This window comes from Citrus sinensis, chromosome 3 (genome assembly GCF_022201045.2).
Source record: "Citrus sinensis cultivar Valencia sweet orange chromosome 3, DVS_A1.0, whole genome shotgun sequence".
NCBI lineage: Eukaryota > Viridiplantae > Streptophyta > Magnoliopsida > Sapindales > Rutaceae > Citrus > Citrus sinensis.
Genome location: NC_068558.1, coordinates 32,255,179 through 32,277,463, shown reverse-complemented (window position 1 = coordinate 32,277,463; position 22,285 = coordinate 32,255,179). Strand labels below are relative to the sequence as shown.

The 22,285-nt window shown below is 34.7% G+C and overlaps 5 protein-coding genes across 15 annotated transcripts; 2 read left to right on the top strand and 3 right to left on the bottom strand.

Annotated features, from left to right (window-relative positions):
• Positions 1-1,779: 1,779 nt before the first annotated feature.
• On the bottom strand, positions 1,780-3,414 carry LOC102607947 (anaphase-promoting complex subunit 13). Of its 2 annotated transcripts, none has more exons than XM_006478454.4 (4): positions 3,272-3,414; positions 2,666-2,754; positions 2,516-2,569; positions 1,780-2,091 (listed from the first exon to the last, which is right to left on the bottom strand). In XM_006478454.4, exons 2-4 carry the CDS (start codon positions 2,739-2,741, stop codon positions 2,030-2,032), a joined length of 192 nt encoding a protein of 63 aa, XP_006478517.1. In that variant the 5' UTR covers positions 2,742-2,754; positions 3,272-3,414; the 3' UTR covers positions 1,780-2,029. The 2 variants fall into 2 exon arrangements, with proteins under 2 accessions (XP_006478517.1, XP_006478518.1); XM_006478455.4 differs by lacking the exon at positions 3,272-3,414 and adding an exon at positions 3,141-3,212.
• Positions 3,415-3,965: 551 nt separating this feature from the next.
• Positions 3,966-8,685, bottom strand: LOC102608815 (WD-40 repeat-containing protein MSI1). Of its 8 annotated transcripts, XM_006478459.4 has the most exons (9): positions 8,589-8,685; positions 8,362-8,480; positions 7,869-7,934; positions 6,781-7,167; positions 5,998-6,324; positions 5,551-5,703; positions 4,763-4,887; positions 4,482-4,577; positions 3,966-4,361 (listed from the first exon to the last, which is right to left on the bottom strand). In XM_006478459.4, exons 4-9 carry the CDS (start codon positions 7,123-7,125, stop codon positions 4,133-4,135), a joined length of 1,275 nt encoding a protein of 424 aa, XP_006478522.1. In that variant the 5' UTR covers positions 7,126-7,167; positions 7,869-7,934; positions 8,362-8,480; positions 8,589-8,685; the 3' UTR covers positions 3,966-4,132. The 8 variants fall into 8 exon arrangements, with proteins under 8 accessions (XP_006478522.1, XP_006478523.1, XP_015385856.1 ...); XM_006478460.4 differs by lacking the exon at positions 8,362-8,480 and having other exon boundaries at positions 8,589-8,612; XM_015530370.3 differs by lacking the exon at positions 8,589-8,685 and having other exon boundaries at positions 6,781-7,199; positions 8,362-8,582.
• Positions 8,686-8,817: 132 nt separating this feature from the next.
• Positions 8,818-10,249, top strand: LOC102609484 (60S ribosomal protein L24). Its single transcript, XM_006478461.4, has 5 exons — positions 8,818-8,946; positions 9,131-9,206; positions 9,497-9,598; positions 9,676-9,824; positions 9,916-10,249. The coding sequence occupies exons 1-5, from the start codon at positions 8,936-8,938 to the stop codon at positions 10,070-10,072; spliced, it is 495 nt and encodes a 164-aa protein (XP_006478524.1). The 5' UTR covers positions 8,818-8,935; the 3' UTR covers positions 10,073-10,249.
• Positions 10,250-13,114: 2,865 nt separating this feature from the next.
• On the top strand, positions 13,115-16,202 carry LOC102609763 (mediator of RNA polymerase II transcription subunit 22b). Of its 2 annotated transcripts, none has more exons than XM_006478463.4 (4): positions 13,115-13,321; positions 14,473-14,621; positions 15,216-15,281; positions 15,610-16,202. In XM_006478463.4, exons 2-4 carry the CDS (start codon positions 14,481-14,483, stop codon positions 15,847-15,849), a joined length of 447 nt encoding a protein of 148 aa, XP_006478526.2. In that variant the 5' UTR covers positions 13,115-13,321; positions 14,473-14,480; the 3' UTR covers positions 15,850-16,202. The 2 variants fall into 2 exon arrangements, with proteins under 2 accessions (XP_006478526.2, XP_006478525.2); XM_006478462.4 differs by having other exon boundaries at positions 13,119-13,321; positions 14,461-14,621.
• Positions 16,203-17,554: 1,352 nt separating this feature from the next.
• On the bottom strand, positions 17,555-21,858 carry LOC102610283 (serine hydroxymethyltransferase 3, chloroplastic). Of its 2 annotated transcripts, none has more exons than XM_006478464.4 (12): positions 21,586-21,858; positions 20,442-20,690; positions 20,151-20,346; positions 19,873-20,047; positions 19,671-19,788; positions 19,468-19,580; positions 19,244-19,366; positions 19,022-19,126; positions 18,799-18,885; positions 18,613-18,720; positions 18,211-18,283; positions 17,555-18,119 (listed from the first exon to the last, which is right to left on the bottom strand). In XM_006478464.4, exons 2-12 carry the CDS (start codon positions 20,656-20,658, stop codon positions 17,845-17,847), a joined length of 1,590 nt encoding a protein of 529 aa, XP_006478527.2. In that variant the 5' UTR covers positions 20,659-20,690; positions 21,586-21,858; the 3' UTR covers positions 17,555-17,844. The 2 variants fall into 2 exon arrangements, with proteins under 2 accessions (XP_006478527.2, XP_024954793.2); XM_025099025.2 differs by lacking the exon at positions 21,586-21,858 and adding an exon at positions 21,100-21,119.
• Between the last annotated feature and the right edge of the window lie 427 nt (positions 21,859-22,285).

The following is a 22,285-nucleotide window of genomic DNA, read 5'->3' as shown; positions in this document are numbered from 1 at the left end:
CAAATGACGTGCCATTCATCAATTAGATACTGAGATAATGTAATTACTTAATGTTGATGCAGAATTCTAGTTGTCTTTAAAGCTGAACAGGTTATCTCGTCAATGCTTACACTAACTTTGATTGGGACACAATGCTTTTGGTACTTTTCGAGATTAAGCAAATCCAATAACTTGGATTTGCCTCCTTCCTCCTTCGTAACCCGCACTCACAAAAACAGATCAGGGATGCCGGTGGTTTTTCTAGCAAAAACCCTCCGATACTTAAGTTAGTATGCGCGGTTTTGGGAAAAAAAGTTGGATCTTAGATTTGCGCAAGATAATAATTGCTGAGTCAAAGAAGAGTGTTTTAGAAAGCTGTTGTTAAAATGAATTCTAAAACCAAAATGCCAGAGTTTCCCCTTCCTCTTTTTTCTCCCCTTCTCTTATGCCTTTTTCCGAGTTTTATAGGCAACCGTTCCCTACGTCTAGATCCTTCCCCCATGTCCTCCACACTCGGGTGATCATGGATCCTCATGGGCCGCAAAAACCATGCGTAGGTTATCGTGCTTCCCCAGATGATTTGGACGTAGCGAAACTGCCGCGTTGATGCAGGATTGTGCCCACCTTTCAAGTAACAAGTCTCTGGTCGGCCATAACTGCACCTCAGAAAGTGCTCTGGCATTAGGACATCTGCTCATAGCTTGTTAAGCCGAGGAGATTCTTCCTCGGCCAAGTAATGAGGACATACGCGGCTAATACTCTTTTCATCACCCAAGCACTTCACTTAAATCTTATAAAAAAATTATCAATGAATTATTGAATGACATATCACATATCATATCATTTGAAATGAAATTTGAGATAAAAATTTTGAGACGTCTATCATTTACTCATTTAATTTTAATGCATTCCAATAAAACAATTATAGCGTGCTTTTTAATTTAGAAAAAAATCACTCGAGAATAACAAATCAACAAAGCAGTTGTTTAATCTATTTTAGCATTCAACATTTAAAACGACTTATGCTCAATTTTTTTAATACGTTTTATTATGTTTCAGGTAATAAAAAGGACTATTTCCATTCCTGTGATATTAGAATCAGTGTGTCATTTCCTTTCTTATTATTCTTTCGTTTCTTTTTTTTTTTGCCCCTTAGTTTCGATTTATTTAACTTACACTAGAAAAAATGCCGGAAAAAAAAGAAAAAGAAAAAAGGAACGTTAGCTTTTTCACGATCCATTGGTTTTGTTATTATAACTTGGGTTTTTTTTTTTTTTTTTTTTTTGGTATTATGACTTAAGTTGATTTGTCGAGTTATACCTGTCAAATCTGTCAAAATTCGATTAACATTTTTTTGAATTATTAAGATGAAATAATTCCTCTTTTCCAAACTATACTAGCACCCGCAACAAAGATGCCAAAGTTCAAATTTTGAATAAAAAAAGTTATATGCATGCTTTTATCCTTAACCCAAGGATTTGAAAGTGAAGCCGGAATTCTACAGGATTAAAATCTCTCAATAAAAGTCAGGCCGGAGTTGCACAAATTAAAAATGAAGGAAAAAAAATTCAAACCAACAAAACTAACCAAGACAACATCCCAATAAGATGATGAAAAAGGAGGAAGAAAATTCTTAGAAACTGAAGGCAGTCAGAAGAAAAAATAGAATCCTGTCCCGTAACCCATAGCTTCCTTCCTCATTTTCAAGAGAGGTTAGCCTTTGTTGTAGTCGTGGAACCGAACCACAACTAGGATTTTGGTTTAATGGGTTCCAAAATGAGGAAACTATGAACTTTAGGATCCCAGAATCACAAATCTATTAAATGTAAATGTCAATTGCTAATTTAATAAATTCTATTCAAGTAGAAAAACAAACACATACATTCTCGCACACTTAAACATTAGAAATTCTACTCCGTATAAGAAAATTCAGATAATATGCCCCTCCAGACTCCCCTGATACCTCATTGCCAGTCGCATCTGAACGAAAAGCTACATATAACTGAGAACCTAACTAAGCTCAAAATGAAGGACAATACATTCAAGAGTTTCACTGGGTACCCATTGCAAGATCATGCCAAGTATCTTCATTCACCTGTTGAGGCTCCTGGTCTGAAACAAAACAAAAGGAAGGAAAAAAAAAAAACCCTTAAAAACAGTTAAAAAGCCAGTAGATGAAGTCAGATGGAAAATATACAAGAGCAAAATCTGTGCATGATGCATAACAAATTAAGAGAACAAACAATTGACATTGGTGCACAGATTACATGTCTTCCCCATACTACCAATCACTGAACAGACAAAACAAAACCTCAATATGTGCAAACTTCATCTTTATGCATTCGTTGGACACTGACAATTACACACAAGCTCAGGTAAGGGGAAGAGAGAAAGAAAATATAACAGTTGCATATATATTATCACTTAAAATGATGTCTGCGCTGTCCAATAATAGACATGTTCAATGAAGCACCAAAAGCCATTAAGATTGGCGGGCATACTATATATAAAGAAAGTTATAACCAAAGAGACATACTTGAGTCTTCAGTATCATCAGGTCGAACAACCAGCACTGGTGGCAATGGGAGATCTGCATTAATACAGATTTACGATAAGAACAAAAATATGACAAAACTAAAAAAACTAAATCAACCGCGTCGAAAGCTGAATGTGAAAGAAATGTTACCATCATCAGGTAGAGTGTCTCTCATCCATTCTTCATCCACAATATCAATTAGGATTCCCTGGCTTAGTTCTGCCATATCCAATCTGTACCTGTAACATCAATCAAACCACAAACTCAAATGTGAAAAGCAAAAAGTTGAACTCCATTGAAAATAAATAGAAATTAATTAAAAGTTGAAAACCCATTTAACCAACCTCGAGTTTTAGGCGAGCAAAGATAAATAGTATAAAAAAAAAAACCACTAAGAGTAAGACAGTTTCAGTTTCAAAGAAGAAAGAACTAAAATGGCTGTCAAAAATTGCAGATTGGCTCCAGTGCGTAAGATAAGAAACATCAACAACCAATTAAAGAGTCTAATTCACAAATTAGTTTCTTTCCCCAGAAAGCAAAACAAGATCAACATTATATGCATTCAATCTGAAGATGATTATTCTTATTATGTTTGGTAAAAAATCAGTAACAATCTATTAGATACCTAAGCAGGCACAAAATCAAAACACATGGACAATGGAATGGAATACCATACAATATTTGAAAGAATGATGAAATTTAATTTAATGATGAAAAATCATAAATAAATTAAGAGAAACAAAATGTAATGATTACCTATGAATTTGACCAGAGATGAGAGATGGCCGAGGGAAAGATCGCAGCCATTATAACCCTATAAAATCCTCAAATAGTGAGACTATGCTGACACTAAACAATATTACACGACTACACCAAATGAGACTGAAAATTATCCAAATACCCTTTTACTTTAGTAAAATGACGACGCCCCTTTCACTTTACGGTTTTTAATTTGTAAATGAGAATGAGACTGAGATTGTGAGTATTCCAAAATCCAAATGGTGACTGAAACATATGAATATTTATGATTTTTCTTTAAAATTAGAGCTGATATAGTCAAATATATATCTTTCGCGTTAACCACTTTGGCCTTTCGAACCTCCACAAGTATAATGTGTAGATATTTTCTTCCTTAATTATATTGTATAATTGAGAGTCTCATAAGCATTAATGTAAATCAATCTCATTAATAATCTAATTTGTAAATATCAATTATAATCTCAAATAATATGAATTATAATTTAAACAATAACCTCGTGTAATAATAAAAAAAAATCTTTCGCGTTGGGATATTTATGAGAAAAAAATGTGTTCCAGGACAATAATATATTTCTGTGTGACAAAAGATTGCTTTAAAACGGACAGTCACATAAATATTAACAGATTTCTGGAATAGTCACGCATGGTCAATAAATGCTCAAAGCCAAATTTTCAAAGAACAGCTACAAAATTCCAAAAATAAACTCTATAATATAAATAGGTCAAATGCAGATGGAGTTAAAATATTCTCTCATTTCCTTAACTGGGAATAGGAAAAAAAAACAAGAGGAGCTACATTCCTCCATCGACTACTATAATTAAGAAAAGGAACTCATGTTGCTATGGGCTAGCTCGGGTTTAAGAAGCTTTAGCGGATTCATCTCCCGGTAAATCATCTTCGTCATGGTAAATGTTCTCTGCCATCTGCCAGATTTGAAGAATGTTGTCTTCGGCTACACTAGAAATAACCCAATCTTCACATGGGTTCCATGAGAAATCTGATATTTTACTCGTATGACCACCATGAATAAAGAGCAACTCTGGCGGACCATCTTCGGCATCCTCCGGTGTCTGTTCCTCGTCAATCCTTAAAAAAAATAAAAAATAAAAAATAAAAAAATAAAAACCAAATAGACTGAATTACTAAAAGTAAGCAAAATAAAAACGGTCATCTAATTGCTAAGGTCCTGGGAGTCCAAGGACATACCTGCTAAGGTCCCAAACCATCAGCCTTCTACCAAGACAACAAGAAGCTAAAATTGTCTCATTCTTTGGGTTCCACCCAACTTGAAAAACTTCCTCTCTGTAATTATGTTTCAACCACATTAAGAAGTTTAAAAGAACAATTTTCCTCAGCTGAAAGTTCTAATGCATTAAGATTATTAAGAAGGTCTTAATTGAAAAAAAAAAAAAAATTGAAAGACATGAATGACAATCAAAATGCAACCCCAATGGCAAAATTGAAAACATGAAAGAGAGAATTCTTACTTGTGACTGTCAAATGTGTGCAGAGCAGTGCTGATCTTGCGTAGATCAAATAACTTAACTGTCTTATCAGTAGACCCCGTTGCCAAAATCCATTCATTAAAGGGGTTGAAAGCTAGGCAGTTAACCTAACACAATATTTTGACATAGGTTTCACATCATATTAGACAAATATATGAAACTCTGTGACTGTAGAATCAAAACTCTTGCAGAAGTTGAAGCTTGCCAATCAGTCACCAGTCAAAGGATATGGGATGAATAGCATTCATTAAATACTCAGAACATCAATGCAATACATAATTATTTCTTATTGTGAGGTAAGTCTGAAATTCTGAGGATTAATGATAAGACGGACCATCTGGCATTGATCATATCAAACCACGCACTGACACAGACAGAGTTATAAGTTTACTTTTCACAGAAGTGCTACTAGCCTAAGGCCTAAAAAGTCTTTAAGGGTTTATCATTCTGATTCCTCAAGAAGAGGTCAAAGAGACAATATAAGGAAGTGAGTAGCAAGGAGTTTAAAAATCCTGGAAGTAAGTGCATATCAATAAATCACTAAAATAATTGAATTGGATAGAATAATTATTTAAAAGGACAGACTCCAACAATCAATCATTAGGAGACTGATCTAATCAATTGAGGTAATGTTGAAGAGAAGGGAACAAAGGGAACACAAGAACAAAAAATGGAAATTTGTACAATAGGTATCTACTGTATCTGTGTGTGCATGTACAAGTGTCTTCATGAGAAAGTCTAAAACTTGCATTGAGAATCGAGACACCGACCTCACTCTGGTGAGCGACAACAGATTGGACTGGTTTGCTCACTGATGGTGTCCGTAGATCCCATATAAGCAGGTATTGATCATCCCCAACAGAACCAAACAAGTATTCATGCCTCAGATGCCATGCTACATCTTCTACAACACCTTCATGAACCTATTTCAGTACAACCATTATCAATATCCAGAAGTCATGCCTCAGAAATACAATTATTCTAATGTCTAAAGGTGATTAAAAAATATATATAATAATCCTTGTCTTCAGAGTATCAAGGGGCTTTATTAAGACTGCAGAAGGCTAAGATTGGATTTCGCAGCCACGCATATTCACATTCAACATCCTTAAATCTAGTATGTTGCTACAAGGTAAATACTGTAAATTACAGGGGGGCTTCCATCTGATTGTTCATAATGAAAGCAAAAAATTTTCAAAATAGATAAAGCACTCTACCTTAAAAATCTGCATGGCCTCAAGAGACTTATTCTTAGGAGCTGCATTGATGTCCCATAAACATATTTGAGCATCATCAGAACCACTTAACAGATGACCTTCCTTGAACTTGCTCCACGATAAACCGTATCCTTCAGTGCTATGGCCCCTCAGCCTCAGATCAGGACTACATGCACCATCCAGAGGAGGTTTAGAAGGGTGTTTGCTATAATCAAAAACATAGACCTCAGCACTAACAGTCTTCGTGGCAATAAGAAATGGATTCTGAGGCATATAACGGGCCCGGTTAACCTCTCCATCATGGTTTATTTGCTGAATTATTTGCACCTGCAATGGAAGACATTTTTATATTTTGACTAATTTTTCATAGGTTTCTTACCATCATGTATGAATCAAGAATTGTTTCTAAAATCTGATTCATCAATCACATGCACCATAATCAAACTACAACTTTCAGGAAACAAAAAGTGAGACACAAAAATAACTGTCGGGATATAATAGTTTTATCCAAACCTAAACTTCAGTAAGAATGTTAAGCAGAGTAGCTAGAATAAAACTTGATAAAGGTGAAATCTCTAAGCAATAAACCAAACTGATAGAAAACGAAAAAAAATACCTAACAAAGAAAGAGAGAAGAACTACAAAAGTTAACGAAGATCCAAAGAACCAAAAACATTTCCCTACCCATACTATACAACATAGAAAGATACTTTTAAGGATAAAGTAAAGATTCAAAAGCGCAATATATAATCCAATTTCCTTCGGAAACATCAGCACAGTTACCTTGCCATTGGCACAGCCAAAGCCACCAAAATCAGAGCGGTCATCATCGTAATGGCGGGCATCATTCTCTGAGTCATCAAGAGGAAGCTGGACCTGAGCAAGCATGAGATAGTTGGGCTCATTCTCAGATGTGTGTGTCCCAAGGATCATTTTCTGAACAGAATAGTCTTTGCCAGGGGGTTCTTCTCTATCAGGCAACCACTCAACAGTCAGAGAAGGCCATTCAAGGGCATGTGTGATGACAAGATCATACAGAAACGGAGTGTTCTTCTTCCAAATCTTGTATTCTTCATTTATCAACCTCTCTTCTATCTCTCCCCTCATCTCTTCCTCGTCTTTTCCCATTGCTCTTCGCTCAATTTCTTAAGTTTTGTTGCCGCCAAAGTCCTACAGTTTGGAAGCCAAACAAACCCTAGCAACTTTTTATGCGTAGATGAAAAGATCAATGTAAGGCATTGAAGATAAGATAGATGTACACTACTTCAATAGGAAAGATGTAAATCCTTACAAAAGCTTAAAATAAGAAAAACACGAAAACACTGACAGCAAATGGAAGTGAATTTTTTTTTTCATAAGATATGATTAAAAATTACTTGTCAAACACGAAAATTTTATCTTCAAATCAAAACAAACCACAACAACGAAAACAACAAAACAATTACCATTTCGATACAATTAACTTCTTCAAATAGACAAATTCAGAGAAGTATTAAAATGAAACAGTAAAGCATCATAAACCTGAAAACAATATGAAAATGCACCAAAAAGACACAAGCCATCATAACAAATGATAAAAACACAAAACCCGAAAAAGCAGGTCATTTTGCTAAAGTTCAACTTAATACAGATAACATAGGTTGAAATTGATTCATCAACAAGCAGAAAATAAATAAATAAAACACAAACACAAAGAACTCAAGAAGTAAGTTACAGCCACTCCATTGAAGATGCCCAGAAAAAGGCAGACTCACAATAGCAATCAACAAAGAACAAAATCGTTTTTCAACCAGGCATTGAATCTAATTCTACAGTTAATAACATAAAGAGGAGAGAGAGGGGAAAAAAAAAAAAAGAAACCAGTATATTACCTACTTCTGCAACTGAGGTAGATGCAACTCCATTCATCTGCTTTTACAATTATTTGCTTCCCCTAACTGCAACATGAACAAGTACTCAATCCTAAGAGCACAATAACATAAAACCAGCTAACCATCACCGAAAAACAATTAGAACCAGATAACCCATAAGCAAAACCCATATATAGTATGCATTTTGCGGCATAACAATAGTAAGGTAAAACCCTAAAAACTAAGACAAAGTAGCCACAGAATCGTTCATTAAACCCTACAATTCCTAAAATTCTAGAACCCCACATCTAATCTCTAATCCTTTAACAGTGTAAATCGATAACAACACATATAAATGAAAGCTAGACAGTAAAACCATCTAAATCGTAATACCCTAGAAGCCCAAGCATAATAAACTAACTAAAACAAAGGAACTAAAAAGCACGACAACCCTAGCATATAGGTATCAAGGGAAAAAGGGTTTTCACTAAATGGAAAAATAATGACAGGATACCGGTAAATTATTATTAAAATGGAACTGGCGAGCGGAGGAGGAAACGGCGCCAAAACCTCTATCTCAGCAGATGAACCTATTGCTCCCTTTCTCTCGACGAAATAGAACCCAAAAAACGACTGAAAATATGATAGAAGGAGAAAGCTAAAGAAAGTGGAAAAAATAAAAAGCAAAATTAAAAAAATAAATAGATTTAACTGTTAAATTAGAGAAGAAAAAGAGCTAACCAAATGAAGCGAGAGCGGCGGAATCTGAGATTTGAGATGTTGAGTGGAGTGGGAAAAAGAATAAGGGTAATTTGCACCGAGTACCCTTGTATTTATCAAAACTACAGTTCAAGGAACAAGTTTGTTAAAAACGTCACTCACCTGCTAAATAAGAATTTAAATAAAATTACGTAGCTGCCCTTGTATTCTATTGAGGCCAGTGATTTTAGTATTAATAATGATCAGCCCATACGTAACCGGCCCACAGGCCCATATTTGAGTGCGAGGAGCAACAGAGTTATATTAGGTGCTTGGCTTCTAGGGTTTCTGAAATTTTGAAGCCGCATCCAGCAACACCATCAGAAACCATGGTTCTCAAGTGCGTTCTCTCCTCTTTCTTCGTCTCATCAGTTCTTGTTTCTGTTTCCTGTGCGAAAGTTTTTGTGTTTCATACTTTTATTTTATTTATTTATTTTTGCTATATCTGTATTCTCTTTTTTTTAAAAAAAATTGTATGAACAAAGAAGTGACCCATTAATTGTTTGTTTCTGGTGTATCATCAGGACTGAACTTTGCAAATTCAGCGGTGCCAAGATATACCCTGGTAAGGGTATCAGATTTATTCGTTCAGACTCTCAGGTGATTAGGTTATTTCATTTTTTGTATTTGGAGTTTAATTATGTCAACATATTTTGCTTCAAATTTTACTATATAATTTCCTTTTTTCACTGGCTTGTTGTTAGATTTGAGTAGATATAGAAACATTTCTAATTAGTTGGCTTTATAGCATTAGCCTGGAATCTATAGCATTAGCACGGAATTTTTGTTACAAGTACTGATGAATTTGTATGAGATTGACCAGCGTAGAGCACAGTCAGTCATTGATGGTTCTAAATTAGGCACTGATGTTCTCTTTGTTGTTGATGAAGGTTTTCCTCTTTGCCAATTCTAAATGCAAGAGGTACTTCCACAACCGATTGAAGCCATCGAAGCTTACATGGACAGCCATGTACAGGAAACAGCACAAGAAGGTATTTTTCTTTTGTAACGTCCTTTGAATTCAACACCAAAATCACTATTTCTGATATAATTTGTGTGCTATCTGCAGGACATTGCTGCTGAGGCAGTTAAGAAGAAGCGTCGTGCCACTAAGAAGCCCTATTCAAGATCTATAGTTGGTGCCACCTTGGAAGTTATCCAGAAGAGAAGAACTGAGAAGCCAGAAGTCCGAGATGCTGCACGGGAGGCTGCACTTCGGTAGGCTTATTATTACCCATATGTACGTTTTCTATTCTGTTGGGTTCGAAGCTGTATGCATTACTAACTGATGTTGTGCTGTGATTTTCAGTGAAATTAAGGAGAGGATCAAGAAGACTAAGGATGAAAAGAAGGCAAAGAAAGCGGAGACGATGTCCAAGTCACAGAAGTCTCAAGTCAAAAGTAGCGTGCCTAAGGGTGCCGCCCCGAAGGGCCCCAAGCTAGGCGGTGGTGGTGGAAAGCGGTGAATTGCTTAGTCTTTTCAAATCTGCAGATGAGTATAAACAATTAGAACTTAATTTCATGTTTCTTGTATGGATTGATCAATCATGTAGACCAGATTTTTTTGTGGTTTTTGTTTATGGTTTTGCATTGGGAGTTAATTTGCCTTTTACTTAATTGAATCAAAGTTTTCTCAAGCATCATCAGTTGACTGTTTTGAGTAGTTGCCTACGGGCATATTTATGTGCATGTGTTTCTTGTCTTTGATATATCTAATTGTAGTAACATGTCTTTTGGCTTGCAAAATTTTGTGAAAAGAGCACTGTGAAATGCAGTTCACTTGATTGCCACCCCAACTTTGTGCATGTTTACTTAGAAGTAGGTAATGAAGTTCGGCCATATACCAAGATATGTTGTTATTATAGTCCAATAATTGTGGTAATGTACTAGACTGCCTTTGATCTACACGGCGCCTTTCTTTATTATGCGGAGATACAATGCTGAGATTTACTTTACCAAAATGTTTACAAACTTTATAGTCTGACCTACAGTAAAACCCGAAGGCCTCTTTTTGAGAATGACGTGAAAACATTATAAGTCGTTTGTTTCATAAGTTTTGATAAAAATGGTGTTTGGTAAATTCTTTGAAAGTTATTTATTTAACAATTTGAAACATTATTAGCAGCTACTCGCTTGTATCATATGTTTTGATAAAATGGTGTTTGATAAATTTTTTAAAAGTTTTTTTTTTTTGAGTAAATTCTTCTATTTTGACATTAGACTTTAAAAGGAGGTATATGGATGGCAAAATTCGGGTCCGGTTTCTTCTTCCCGGACCCGGATTAAACCTTGGTTTTTTTTCATTCGGGTCCGAAATGGGTTCAATTCGGAAAAATTCGGGTTTTCGAATTCTGGGTTTTGAACCCGGATCAATGAATCAGTTTCTAAAATTGTAAAAATAAAATCTTAATACATTTTCAATTAATAACACATCCGGATTGTAAATCATCCATAAACAATACAAATTTCTAAACAATAACACATCCAATAATATAAATCCATAAATGTCAATATTTCAATTAATAAAACAACCACAAATATTTCTCCATAATTTTCTATGAAACCTGCAAACATCGGGCTTGATGTCTTGAAAGCGACGACCTTCTTGTCTTGAATGATGTCACAAAGCGAAAATAATTAGCACGTTAATCCAAGGTAAAGCCCTTGTTTGTTTGCAAAGGAAATGAAGGAAGATCCATGGATTAGTTAAAGATTAATCCAGTCATTTGGTCTCCTGCGGCCAAATCGAAGATGTAAACGAATGGAGTTTAAGAAAGACAGAGAGCGGGGCAAACTGAATAAAGGAGCGGTGTTGAGGTCGAATTGCGAGCGATCTGACAGAAGACGCAAGGCGTCGGCGACGGTGTCGAACCCGAGCTTGCGACGGCAGCAGCCTGGACCGATGATGATGAATAGACACTTTTCCTGCAGTAGTCAGCAGGCGACAGTTGCGATATGAGGAAGAGGAATAGATAAAATTAGTTTCTTTTTTCTTTGTATTTATATTAGTTAATAAATATAATTAAAAAATAATATTAAAATAAGATATTTGGGTTCCGAATATACGGGTTAATCCAAACTCGGAACAGGACTCGGATATATCCGAGTCACTAAAATTTATTCCGAATACTCCGGTACGGATTCAACCTGGCCCAGATTTTTCGGGTTCGTCTGAGTCCGAGCTGGGTTCGGGTTAAACACCATCCCTAAGAAGGTAAGAGTTGTTTTTTATAAGTCACTAAAATTCATTTCGGATACTCCAGTACGGGTTCAACTCGACCCAAATTTTTCGGATTCGTCCGGGTCCAGGTCAGATCCGGGTAAAACTGTCATCCCTAAAAAAATAAGAGTTGTTTTTTTATAAATAATTTATTAAATAAGTCAAGATGTACGATATACCTATTTTCTAATATTCCAAAGGAAATAAAAAACGCCATACGTTATGGTCCATAGACGTGACCCCCCTAATAACTTTAGTTTGAAGACAAGAAATAGTTTATAAAACTGTTAATTGATATTTGTAAATATTTTTCTCCTAAATTAGCCTATGTAATTAATAAATACAATTGTAATTTGTAAATGTTTACCTCTTAAATTGGCTCTACTAAATTAAATTTATGAATATTTAAAAAAAAAATCAACTTCCTAGTTCCTACAATACATGAAGAAAGAATCGAACCTTAACAAAGAAATGTTCACAATTCAACCAATGAACTATGTAGACTTTGTCAGCATATTTAAATGTCAAATACTCATAAAAGAAATTAAAGTAATAAAATAAATTGCATTTATTTGTTGGGTGTCAAAGTTGACTAAGTGAACAAATTAGGGCATCTATTTAACAATAATGTGTGTATTCATATAATTATAGGATTTTAGAGTATGTAATTGTCAAAATCGAATTTTAAACAAATATACCAACCAAAATTACATTTTAACTTGTAAAAAATCATTTACAAATTACAATATTTTCGGTTCCATTGCTTCGAAATCAGACATCGCCACGTGCTAGCTGGTAGCTGCTTCACCTATTATCTTTTTGGAAGCAAAAGTGTTTTTAAAACTCAGTATCACTTTTTAAAAAGGGTTAATTTTGTCCTGCCCCCAAATGTTTCAATAGTTTTTGACACGCACTCATATATTTCGAAAATACTCATTTCACACCTAATTATGTTATTTTAACCGTTTATTCTAACGGTCAAAGGGTAAATTTAAAAATTTATATCCTAAATATTATTTGATGATGATAAATTAAATTTATTTGATAATTTAATTGATGGAATTATTATTAATTACCTTTAAATAAAATTTTTTAATGTAAATATTAATTATTAAATTAATATTTTATCTCATTTTATTTTTCTCTAATTCAAGATAAGGGGTATTTCGGATATTTACTTAAATTTTAAATAGGACCATTAAATATAACGGTCAAATTAACAGAATTAAGTGTGGAGTGAGTATTTTCGAAATATATGGGTGCGTGGCGAAAAATATTGAAACATTTAGGGGCAGGATAAAATTAACCCTTTAAAAAATGAGAATGAGAGTACTTGGAGAAAAATTTATAATAATAATAACAAAGAAACTAACCCCAGCCAAAACTCACAAGCCGGCGCAAATACCAACCTCAGCTTGCCGCCGTTGATCTACCAGCCACGTCCCCAGTCGCCGCCGCCCTCGCAGCCCGTTCACTGCCCGTGCTGGTAGGCAAGGTAACATTTGTGCTTGCCAGAATTTGTGCAGCTTGTCTGAATAAACTTTAGTACACTCGCTCTTCGCACTGAATTTTCGAAACTTATTCGAATATAAAACTCACAAATGAAATAGAGCGATTCTCTCTCGTTCTAAAGAAACCTATTGAACATATTGATGTTGTATTGTTGTATACCCATGTTCTTGATTCTGAAAAGCATCTACATTAAATTTTATAACATCTGGACTTTTTTTTCTGGGTGCCGGTAGTTAAAAAGCAATCTGAACGTGGATCTGATCCGGATTTGTTCAAATGAATGAGATTTTGTGACGTACAGTTGGTGTTTTGATTGAATTCATTGATGATTGATCATTTGGTTCATATTGAGTTACTGTTATTGAAAAAATTCGGAAAGACTGTAATTTGGCATCTAGGATTTACATAATTTCAGATGATTATTAGTATTCAATCTCCCCTCAGCCTTATTACGGGATGGAGCTGGAGAGGCTAAAATGGCTCTTTTATTTTGCTCAGCTGGAATGTATTGAGAATGAAATTTTAAAGGGACCATGCTTGGTCGTGTTTGCTGTTTCATTGTTATTTGAGACGTGCTTTATTTACAGTCACTGTTGATGCTATCGAATGATGTAATGACTGAAAATGAACATCAAAAAATCAATATAAGTAATAACAGAAGGAGAAGAATTAAACATCCTAATGCCAGGCAGTGAGTGGCCAATGAAATGGCGTGGCAAAGGATGTTGCTGACTCTCCCAAGCCATGGAATTGTATGGGGGAAGTTCATACACATCTATGGCAAGGCATTGCATTGAGCATTGTGGCATGTGCAAGCCAAGGCGTCCTATGAATTGCTTAGCACCACAATAAGGCATAAAATACGAAATTAGGATATGGGACCTCTACAATTTTTTTTTTTTTTTTCAATTCCCTAATTTTTTAATTCTCTCTACTATCAGTCTAAAATTATTCAGTTTATGAGCAAGCCACACTTTATTTATAGCATGTGATTGAAGGCAAACATAATTGCTTGGACTAGTTTTGACCAAGTAAACAGAAATTTTACCTTATGTCCATTCTTATTAAACATTGGACCTAGTTCCCTTATCTTTTTAATCTTATCTTTTGTGATTGGTTCAGTTATTGAAAAAGTTAAAAGAATGAATAAAGGAGCAGGAAGTGGGCCCACAGCTGCCGCAGCAGCTGCAGCAGCTCAGAAGCAGAAGACTCTGATGCAAAGAGTCGAAACTGATATCGCAAGTATTGTTGACAATTTCAGCCAGCTAGTCAATGTTGCAAGGGTATTCTACTGCTTAGAATCATTTCTTTTCTTCGTTATCACTCTTTTCCCACTTAAAGTAACATATAATTGGCTTCTTATGATGCAGTTATTTTAGTATTTTCTTGACTCTGTTGATGCACACGAAGAATTGATTGTTTTATGTTTTAGTTTAAACAACTTCCCTGCTGTTGAGAGAATCTTGCAGTCAATCACTTCAGTTATCTTGAAATTGACTTACATTTGACTTATATATTATGCTTAAAAATATTAATAACAAAAAATGTGCAGTTATTGGTTATGGTTAATATAACCTAATCATAGGAGCAAAATTGATTAATGAGACATCTACAAGTTTAAGTGAACATTGGAACAGAACCCTTATGGAAAGAATTTACTGACTAGTTTATTTGCTTGCTTCAATCTTGCACTGCAATGTCTACCTGGGGGCTGAGGCCTTGTATGCAAACAGGAAGTTCTTTCTTTTTTAACAATCATTTTAAGGTTCTCTCATCTCTGGAGTATTTTTGCTATGGATTTGACTATTCATTATGACATTTATTGAAAATTTCCTCGGAATCCATATATTCACTTGGCAGCATCTTATTGTATGTAGGTGAATGATCCACCCGTCAGAAACTCACAAGAATCTTTCATGATGGAGATGCGGGCATCCAGAATGGTTTGTAAATATTTAACATTATTTATGATTACATAGATGTTTTACTGTGCTTTACTACCATAAATTGCTAGTGAATTCTAAATTTCTCTACCAGTTGTGCAGCACAAACCTGACCGATTTCCTGCTCTTCATGTTATTTGATAAACTGAATGGTCCACATAATTCTGATCTGTTGACCTTCTTACTTGTTGAAATCATTCATAGTTTAATTATCTGCTTGTAGTCTGCTTTAAATTGTGGTTAAGCCGAGCTGCTTCTACAACTTATCTCATAATCATGTCTAAAAATAGTTTCTAACTGTTTCCTTTTTTTCATTCACGAAGAACAGGTTCAGGCAGCTGACTCTTTACTTAAGTTGGTCTCAGAGTTAAAGCAGACTGCTATTTTCTCAGGATTTGCATCTCTTAATGACCATGTAGAACAAAGGACTAATGAGTTTAACCAGCAGGCAGAAAAAACGGACCGAATGTTGGCTAGAACTGGAGAGGAGGCAGCTGCTAGTCTTAAGGAGCTTGAAGCTCATTATTATTCTTCTGGGCATAGGACAACTCAAAATTCTCAACAATGAGTTTGTGTCTAATCTAAGGACCTAGAAAGAAATAGATACTTGAACAATTTTTTGTGCTCTTTTTGTTTAGACACGACCGAATGATGTGTAATATGGAAAAAAGGAAATTCAGTGCCACTTTTCAAATGGAGTAGAATAGGGATTAATGGTACAATATTGTTTTCAAAGAGCCATATTGGACGTGTAAGCAAGAGCTAGAGCAAGAGCACTTTTGTTTTACAAAATTGTAAGAAGTTCCAACTGTTGTGTAGCATAAATACTTTGGACAAATGACTGGTATTTGTCCAACTGGGATTTATTAGGTTGTAAAGTTAGTAACTGCATCAAATGCAACCCTGATCTTAACTTAAAAAGCTTCTATTACTTGATGAGCTAGTTAAATTTTACAACTGAAGGTGAGACATGATAATTCGATTTAATGACATCATCACAACAAAAACTCATAGTTGATGAAATGGGTGATCATCTAACTCCAGCTTGATGGTGTCATTTGCTTCATCGTTTCTAATTGCACGAACGAAAATCATGATCTTCTGTTCTGTTTTTCTGGGGCTTTTGATTAAATACCCTTTAACAATTATTTAAATACTCCACTTTTTCATTTTCACGAGTACCCTAAGAAATGTAAAGTTTAAAATATCCTTAATAAATGCATCAAATCCTCCTCACTCTCTTCTTATCCAAAACAACTACAAAATCTCTTAAAATCTTTTATAACCTCTTACACAAGTATAGTTATGTATTAACATCTTTAACTCTCATAGTTTTTTCAATTGAAAGGAGGTGCATTGCTCATTAAACAAACCAATAAGGTATGTTAATGTTGTTGGGTTTTAAGTTTAACATTTTATAAAAAAAATCTAGATATTTTCCTCACATTATAATGTTCTATTTTCAATTTTTTTTTCACTATTTTCCTTATATGTCAAACTGTATGCAATATACGTTGTTTAATTATTTTTTTCAGCAAGAGATCATGTTGAACATGTGTTTATGGCGAAAATGTTTTAGGTCGTGTATTTTATTGGACGTCATGTACGTCATGTAGTCGTATAGGTCATGTAATAATGTAGCTCGTGTAAGTAATGTAGTCGTGTAGCACGTATAAGAAATGTAGTCATGTAGTTTGTGTAAGAAATATAATCGTGTAAGTTGCGTAAGTAATATAATTGTATAGGTCGTATAAGAAATATAGTGGTATAAGTAATATAGTCGTATAAGTTGTGTGAGTCATATAAGTCATGTAAAATACATAGGTCTTATAGTTATTTACATAAGAAATTTTATATTATTGTTTTTATTGTAGTAATAGATATGGTTTTAGGACGTATGCATATTTTCTTTAATGGTGTATGAATTGAACAAAATGAACAAAATGACAAATATAAATTTTGAAAGTTCTGAGGTGAAAGGGATAATAATACCACTATTATTCTGTCAATGCAGGGTTACGACATATGCAGAGAGCGCTTATCTTCTGCAAATTCATCTTCATTGATGTATTCGGTGAAAGTGTGAAGGAATAGTTCTCTTAGTTATACCTTTAAGTTTCAAAAATCAATTAATGAGTCGAAAAGCCTATTAACTTCAGAAATGTTCATTGATCAAGCAGACATGCTTGCTTGCACCAAATTTTCGCATTCCAATGACAGGGTGACGTCATTTAAATCTTTTGGTTTACTTAAGAAATATGTTAAAAGAGAAATTGGAAACATGTATTTCAGCATCTGATTAAACCATTTTGTTTTGAGTCATAGATGAAAGATCAAAGACGTCACTAAGTACAATCAACAAATGCTAATTAGAGAAGAGACTAAAAAGACCATTAGATCAAAATTTGGCCCTAGAATTCATCATTTTCCATAAGTAATTTAACCCCTATATTATAATAATTTAATTTTCCCCTGCAGTTCACAGAAGCAAAAACATAGTGCCTGTCATTTTCCCCCATGAGAAAGCATCGATCGGGTTTTAACCTGTAAAACAACTACACAATCATACTCCGGGGATGGGAAACTGGGTTGTAAGAGCTTCAACCCGACCACGAAGATCGGCGACATTATTCATCAACGAGAAATTGGGTGATGTGACAAAATTCATGAAGTCTTGGAGCTTTGATCCTTGAACCAACTTTTTAGCTTCCAGGGTTATTTCTACACCCTCGTGTATAAAGTCAGCAATTGCAACAAATTCTTTCTCAGAAAATCCTCTAGTTGTCATTGCAGGTGAGCCAATGCGAATACCACCCGGGACTAGAGCACTCTTGTCACCTTTACAATTAAACAGTAACAGTAGTAAGTAAATGCGTCATATAAGGAAAACGGACATAAAATAAAATTTAGAACCAAAAGCTAGACTAACCAGGCACTGAATTTTTGTTGAGAGTGATGGAGGCCATGTCAAGAATTTTCTCTACACGAGCCCCATCAATACCCTTTCAAAGAGCAAAAAGTAAATGGTAAGAGAAAATAATACTCAAAGATATGTTGCTTATGAAAGGTTGCAAGCAAAATTCAAAGAGAACTCAGCCTTTAATTACAAAAATTACCAAACAGAAAAGTCAGCAAAAAATTCCATATAATTAGATTTCTGGGCATGTTTCTCATGTGTTGTAATCAAACCAATTATGTTATAATAATACTCCCTTTTCAACATTTGTAAGAATCTTTTCACTTCATTTAAAATTATACTGACAATTGGGCACTCCTTATTGGTACTAGAGGAATAGGAATAAGAAGATTCATTTAAGAACCAAGAACTCACCATCGGCCTTAGATCTACAAGAACCAGGTGATTGTCGCTCCCTCCTGACACCAGCTTGTAACCTAATTCAACCAATCGGCTTGCAAGCGCTCTGCAATTAGAGACCACCTACAAAAATGAATAAATAAAATCAATACGATGAATTGGGGAATTCCTCACAAGAAGTTTTTACCAGATATGTGATACCTTGTTCTGGTAAACTTTAAATTCTGGAGACTGTGCATGCTTCAAACAAACCGCAAGGCCCCCAATTGTATGGTTATGAGGACCACCCTGCAGATATGAAGCCTTCATCATGTCCCACCGATAGTCTCACAACTAAAAAGTTTATAAGAAAATCTCCACAAAAGATAAAGAACAGAATTTAATTCAGAGAAGTTATAGAAAAAACGTAAGAGACAAATCCAACCTGTAAACCTGGGAAAACAGCATTGTTAATGGCAGATTCCAGTTCCACTCCAAGGACAGGATCTTTCTTGAAGAAGATCATGCCACCTCTTGGACCTCTCAAAGACTGCATAGAAATGCATATATTTATTGTCGTGGGGGGTAAAAAATCTAAAGAATCAAAACAAAAGATAAATATAGTAATATTTAAAACTACATGACTATTTCAAACAGTAACTCATACCTTGTGAGTTGTTGTTGTCACGACGTCACAGTACTTGAAGGGGTCAGCAACCACAGAGGCAGCAACAAGGCCACTTATGTGAGCCATATCCATCATGAGAAAAGCACCAACAGCATCTGCAATCTACTCAAGCATATGGATCCCAGTAGTTAGTCACTAATGACGTAGACAGAACATTTTTAGACCGCACACTGCTTACACCAGAACTAGCAGTAACTCCTTACCTGCCTCAAGCGAGGATAGTCAAAGTCACGAGGATAAGCACTAGCACCAGCAATTATGAGTTTCGGTCGAAAGAGAATAGCAGTTTTCTCAAGCATGTCATAATTAACAAGGCCTGTTTAATATTAAAATAGAAATTTATATCAAACCACCAACTGAATTAAAAAGCAACTCTCTCCTTAGAAAATCTAAAAACTAGCATAACCTGTAGATTCGTCAAGTCGATAAGGCATAGACTCAAAATAAATTGAGGTGCCAGAAACCCGTCTTTTAGGAGTCATGAACCCATGAGACAAATGTCCACCATGTGGTAAATCCAAACCCTAGGAAAATTACAATAACATGTTATGAATTTGTGCACTTCTAGACACTGGAAATGAAAAACAGAAAGCATACTAACAACCAACCATTATTCGATCATGAGGTTTAAGAATTGCAGTATAAACTTCAAAGTTAGCAGGAGAACCAGACAGCGGTTGAACATTAACACCCCACTTATTTTCATCTAGGTTAAATGCTGCCAAAGCCCTTTTCTGACAAAGGGTTTCAAGCTCATCAATGTACTCGTTACCACCATAGTATCTGAGGTAAAGAAAACATATGTTTTTTCCATGTAAAATTGAATGAAAAAGAAATACAAAAATTAAAAATTAAATAAAATTTTCCTTGAATGAAGAAAGTTTACCTTTTACCAGGCAGTCCTTCAGAATATTTGTTTGTGAGGCATGAACCAACTGCCTCCATCACTGCTCGGGATGTAAAATTTTCTGATGCTATAAGCTCAAGGCTCTTAAACTGCCTCTCCTTCTCCTTAGTGATAATTTCACAGACCTCTGGATCTGCCTCACCCAGGCTGTAATCCACAAAGCTGCTTCCATCACCTAGACATTGTTGCATAAGATTCAAGACACTAAGCGTAAGCACCAATTCACCAATAAAAAATTTTCTAAAACTAAAGTGTTAAAAAAAATCTTACCTCCAATTTCAGGTATAGGGACAGATACAGAAGATGGTGGCCTCCCAGTAACCAAACTTCCTTCAATTGAAGAACATCTACAAGGCTTCACCACATTGAGCCTAATCTGATTTGGAAATCCAACCATCACAGACCCTTCGGAAGGAAAACGAGAGCCCTTAACCCAAATGGGCTGTTGCAGAGAACCCATAACTGCAGCTCCACTACAAGCCTGCATCTTGGTTTTCACTGGAGTATCTCAAAAATTTCCTACACATTCCAATATATATATATATATATATATATATAAGAATTAAGTCCGAATATCAAACTCAGTATACAGCAAGCAATATGCACATAACATTGCACCGTAAAAAGAAAAAAGAAATTGCTAATTATAATGTGTTTCTCCTTATGTTCTGCAAGTTGCAACTGAAAAGAAGTATCAATAGCAATAGAGAAAATCAAGAGACGCTTAATCTACCCAAAGGTAAGCACAAAAAAATCCACAACCAAACTAAAAAAGTTACAATTCACTAACTTAAATTAAATAGAAGTGATAGAGTTCATCAACCCATCATAAAACAAACAACATCAATGCTGTCACAAACTCTTGAAGCATCAGCTTCAAACATATTAAATTAGCAAGTACGTAAAGCATGATATCAGAAAAGCAAACCTAAGTCTGAGCAGAACTGTCTAGAAGCTATATATATATATATCTAAGTCTGAGCAGAACTGTCTAGAAGCTATATATATATATATATATATATATATTTATTTATTTAATTTTTTCCCCTGCTGTATCTCAGAAATCCACATGGTAAACATAAACAGAAGTAAACAACATGGTTAAGTTTCTACACGGTTTAAAAGAGTAGTCTCATTGAACCACACGCAATATGCAAGGGGTGAAATTGGTAAGCCAAACCCAATCCACAAGGCTTCACTTTGACACGTAATCAAATAAAAACAAACAAACAAACAAACACGCCCTGGATAAAAAAATCTAAATTCAAATTCCTCAATACACCAAATCAACATGCAAGAAAAAATCAAAATAAATAATATCACATAAATCTGCGTGAACAGAGAACAACCTACATAAATGTAAAGAAAATTTCTCGCGAAAAGCAATTAAAGATTATTAGAAAACTTTAAATACCTCTCAAGTAATTTGCTGCAAGCCGAAGTGCTGAATGAGATTGTGAAGTGAATACACGTGCAGAGACGACGGATGGACGACAGCGGCGCCGGCGAGGCACTGAAGGATGCCGATTTTCGTTCAGTGTTTCACGGCGGCTTCGGCCACGGCTTAGGTCTGAGGTTTGTTTGTAAATTGTAACATATATATTTTGCGCAATTTCGTTTGACTATTTTGACCTTAGGGCTAGTGAGAGAATGTGAGACGGTGTCTCTTCCAGTTACCGCCAAGGCGCCAAATACTTTAAGCTTCATTTTCACGCGTTGTAAGGAATAAAGACAATTTCGGAATAGAAATAATTTTTTTTTTAAATAATGATAATGCCACAAATATTCGTATAAATTGACGTGGTGTAAATTTATTGCCCAGATAAAATATTAAAAATAAGAATATATTATTTAGACTAAAGTATATTTTCTAACTAATTAAATTATACCACATCTAATTGTGTAAAATAAATTTATATAATAATTTAAAATTATATTTTTACTCTTTTTTTAATCAACTTTTTTTTATGTTTTTATATTTTAAATTTGTTTTGACCTAAATAGAGTTTACACGGAGGTGATTATATGTCATTATTCTTAATAAACAAAACTATAAAGTTATAAGGAGTAATTAAATTTTAACTATATAATGATATAAAAATTCACAAGACTTT

Bases quoted from the DNA above. Each gene is read 5' to 3' on its own strand.
- LOC102607947 (XM_006478454.4), bottom strand. From the start codon at position 2,741: ATGGCAGAACTAAGCCAGGGAATCCTAATTGATATTGTGGATGAAGAA. The intron at 2,570-2,665 runs GTAACATTTCTT...GTATTAATGCAG, and splicing joins AGACACTCTACCTGATGATG to ATCTCCCATTGCCACCAGTG. The intron at 2,092-2,515 runs GTATGTCTCTTT...GTTTTGTTTCAG, and splicing joins TGATGATACTGAAGACTCAA to ACCAGGAGCCTCAACAGGTG.
- LOC102608815 (XM_006478459.4), bottom strand. From the start codon at position 7,125: ATGGGAAAAGACGAGGAAGAGATGAGGGGAGAGATAGAAGAGAGGTTG. The intron at 5,704-5,997 runs GTAGAGTGCTTT...GTACTGAAATAG, and splicing joins AGGCCATGCAGATTTTTAAG to GTTCATGAAGGTGTTGTAGA. The intron at 4,888-5,550 runs GTCGGTGTCTCG...ATATTGTGTTAG, and splicing joins TTGTCGCTCACCAGAGTGAG to GTTAACTGCCTAGCTTTCAA.
- LOC102609484 (XM_006478461.4), top strand. The intron at 9,207-9,496 runs GTGATTAGGTTA...TTGTTGATGAAG, and splicing joins TTATTCGTTCAGACTCTCAG to GTTTTCCTCTTTGCCAATTC. The intron at 9,599-9,675 runs GTATTTTTCTTT...TGCTATCTGCAG, and splicing joins ACAGGAAACAGCACAAGAAG to GACATTGCTGCTGAGGCAGT.
- LOC102609763 (XM_006478463.4), top strand. From the start codon at position 14,481: ATGAATAAAGGAGCAGGAAGTGGGCCCACAGCTGCCGCAGCAGCTGCA. The intron at 14,622-15,215 runs GTATTCTACTGC...TATTGTATGTAG, and splicing joins AGCTAGTCAATGTTGCAAGG to GTGAATGATCCACCCGTCAG. The intron at 15,282-15,609 runs GTTTGTAAATAT...CACGAAGAACAG, and splicing joins AGATGCGGGCATCCAGAATG to GTTCAGGCAGCTGACTCTTT.
- LOC102610283 (XM_006478464.4), bottom strand. From the start codon at position 20,658: ATGCAGGCTTGTAGTGGAGCTGCAGTTATGGGTTCTCTGCAACAGCCC. The intron at 19,581-19,670 runs GTTATGCTAGTT...AATATTAAACAG, and splicing joins TCGACTTGACGAATCTACAG to GCCTTGTTAATTATGACATG. The intron at 19,127-19,243 runs GTATGAGTTACT...ATTTCTATGCAG, and splicing joins TGACAACAACAACTCACAAG to TCTTTGAGAGGTCCAAGAGG.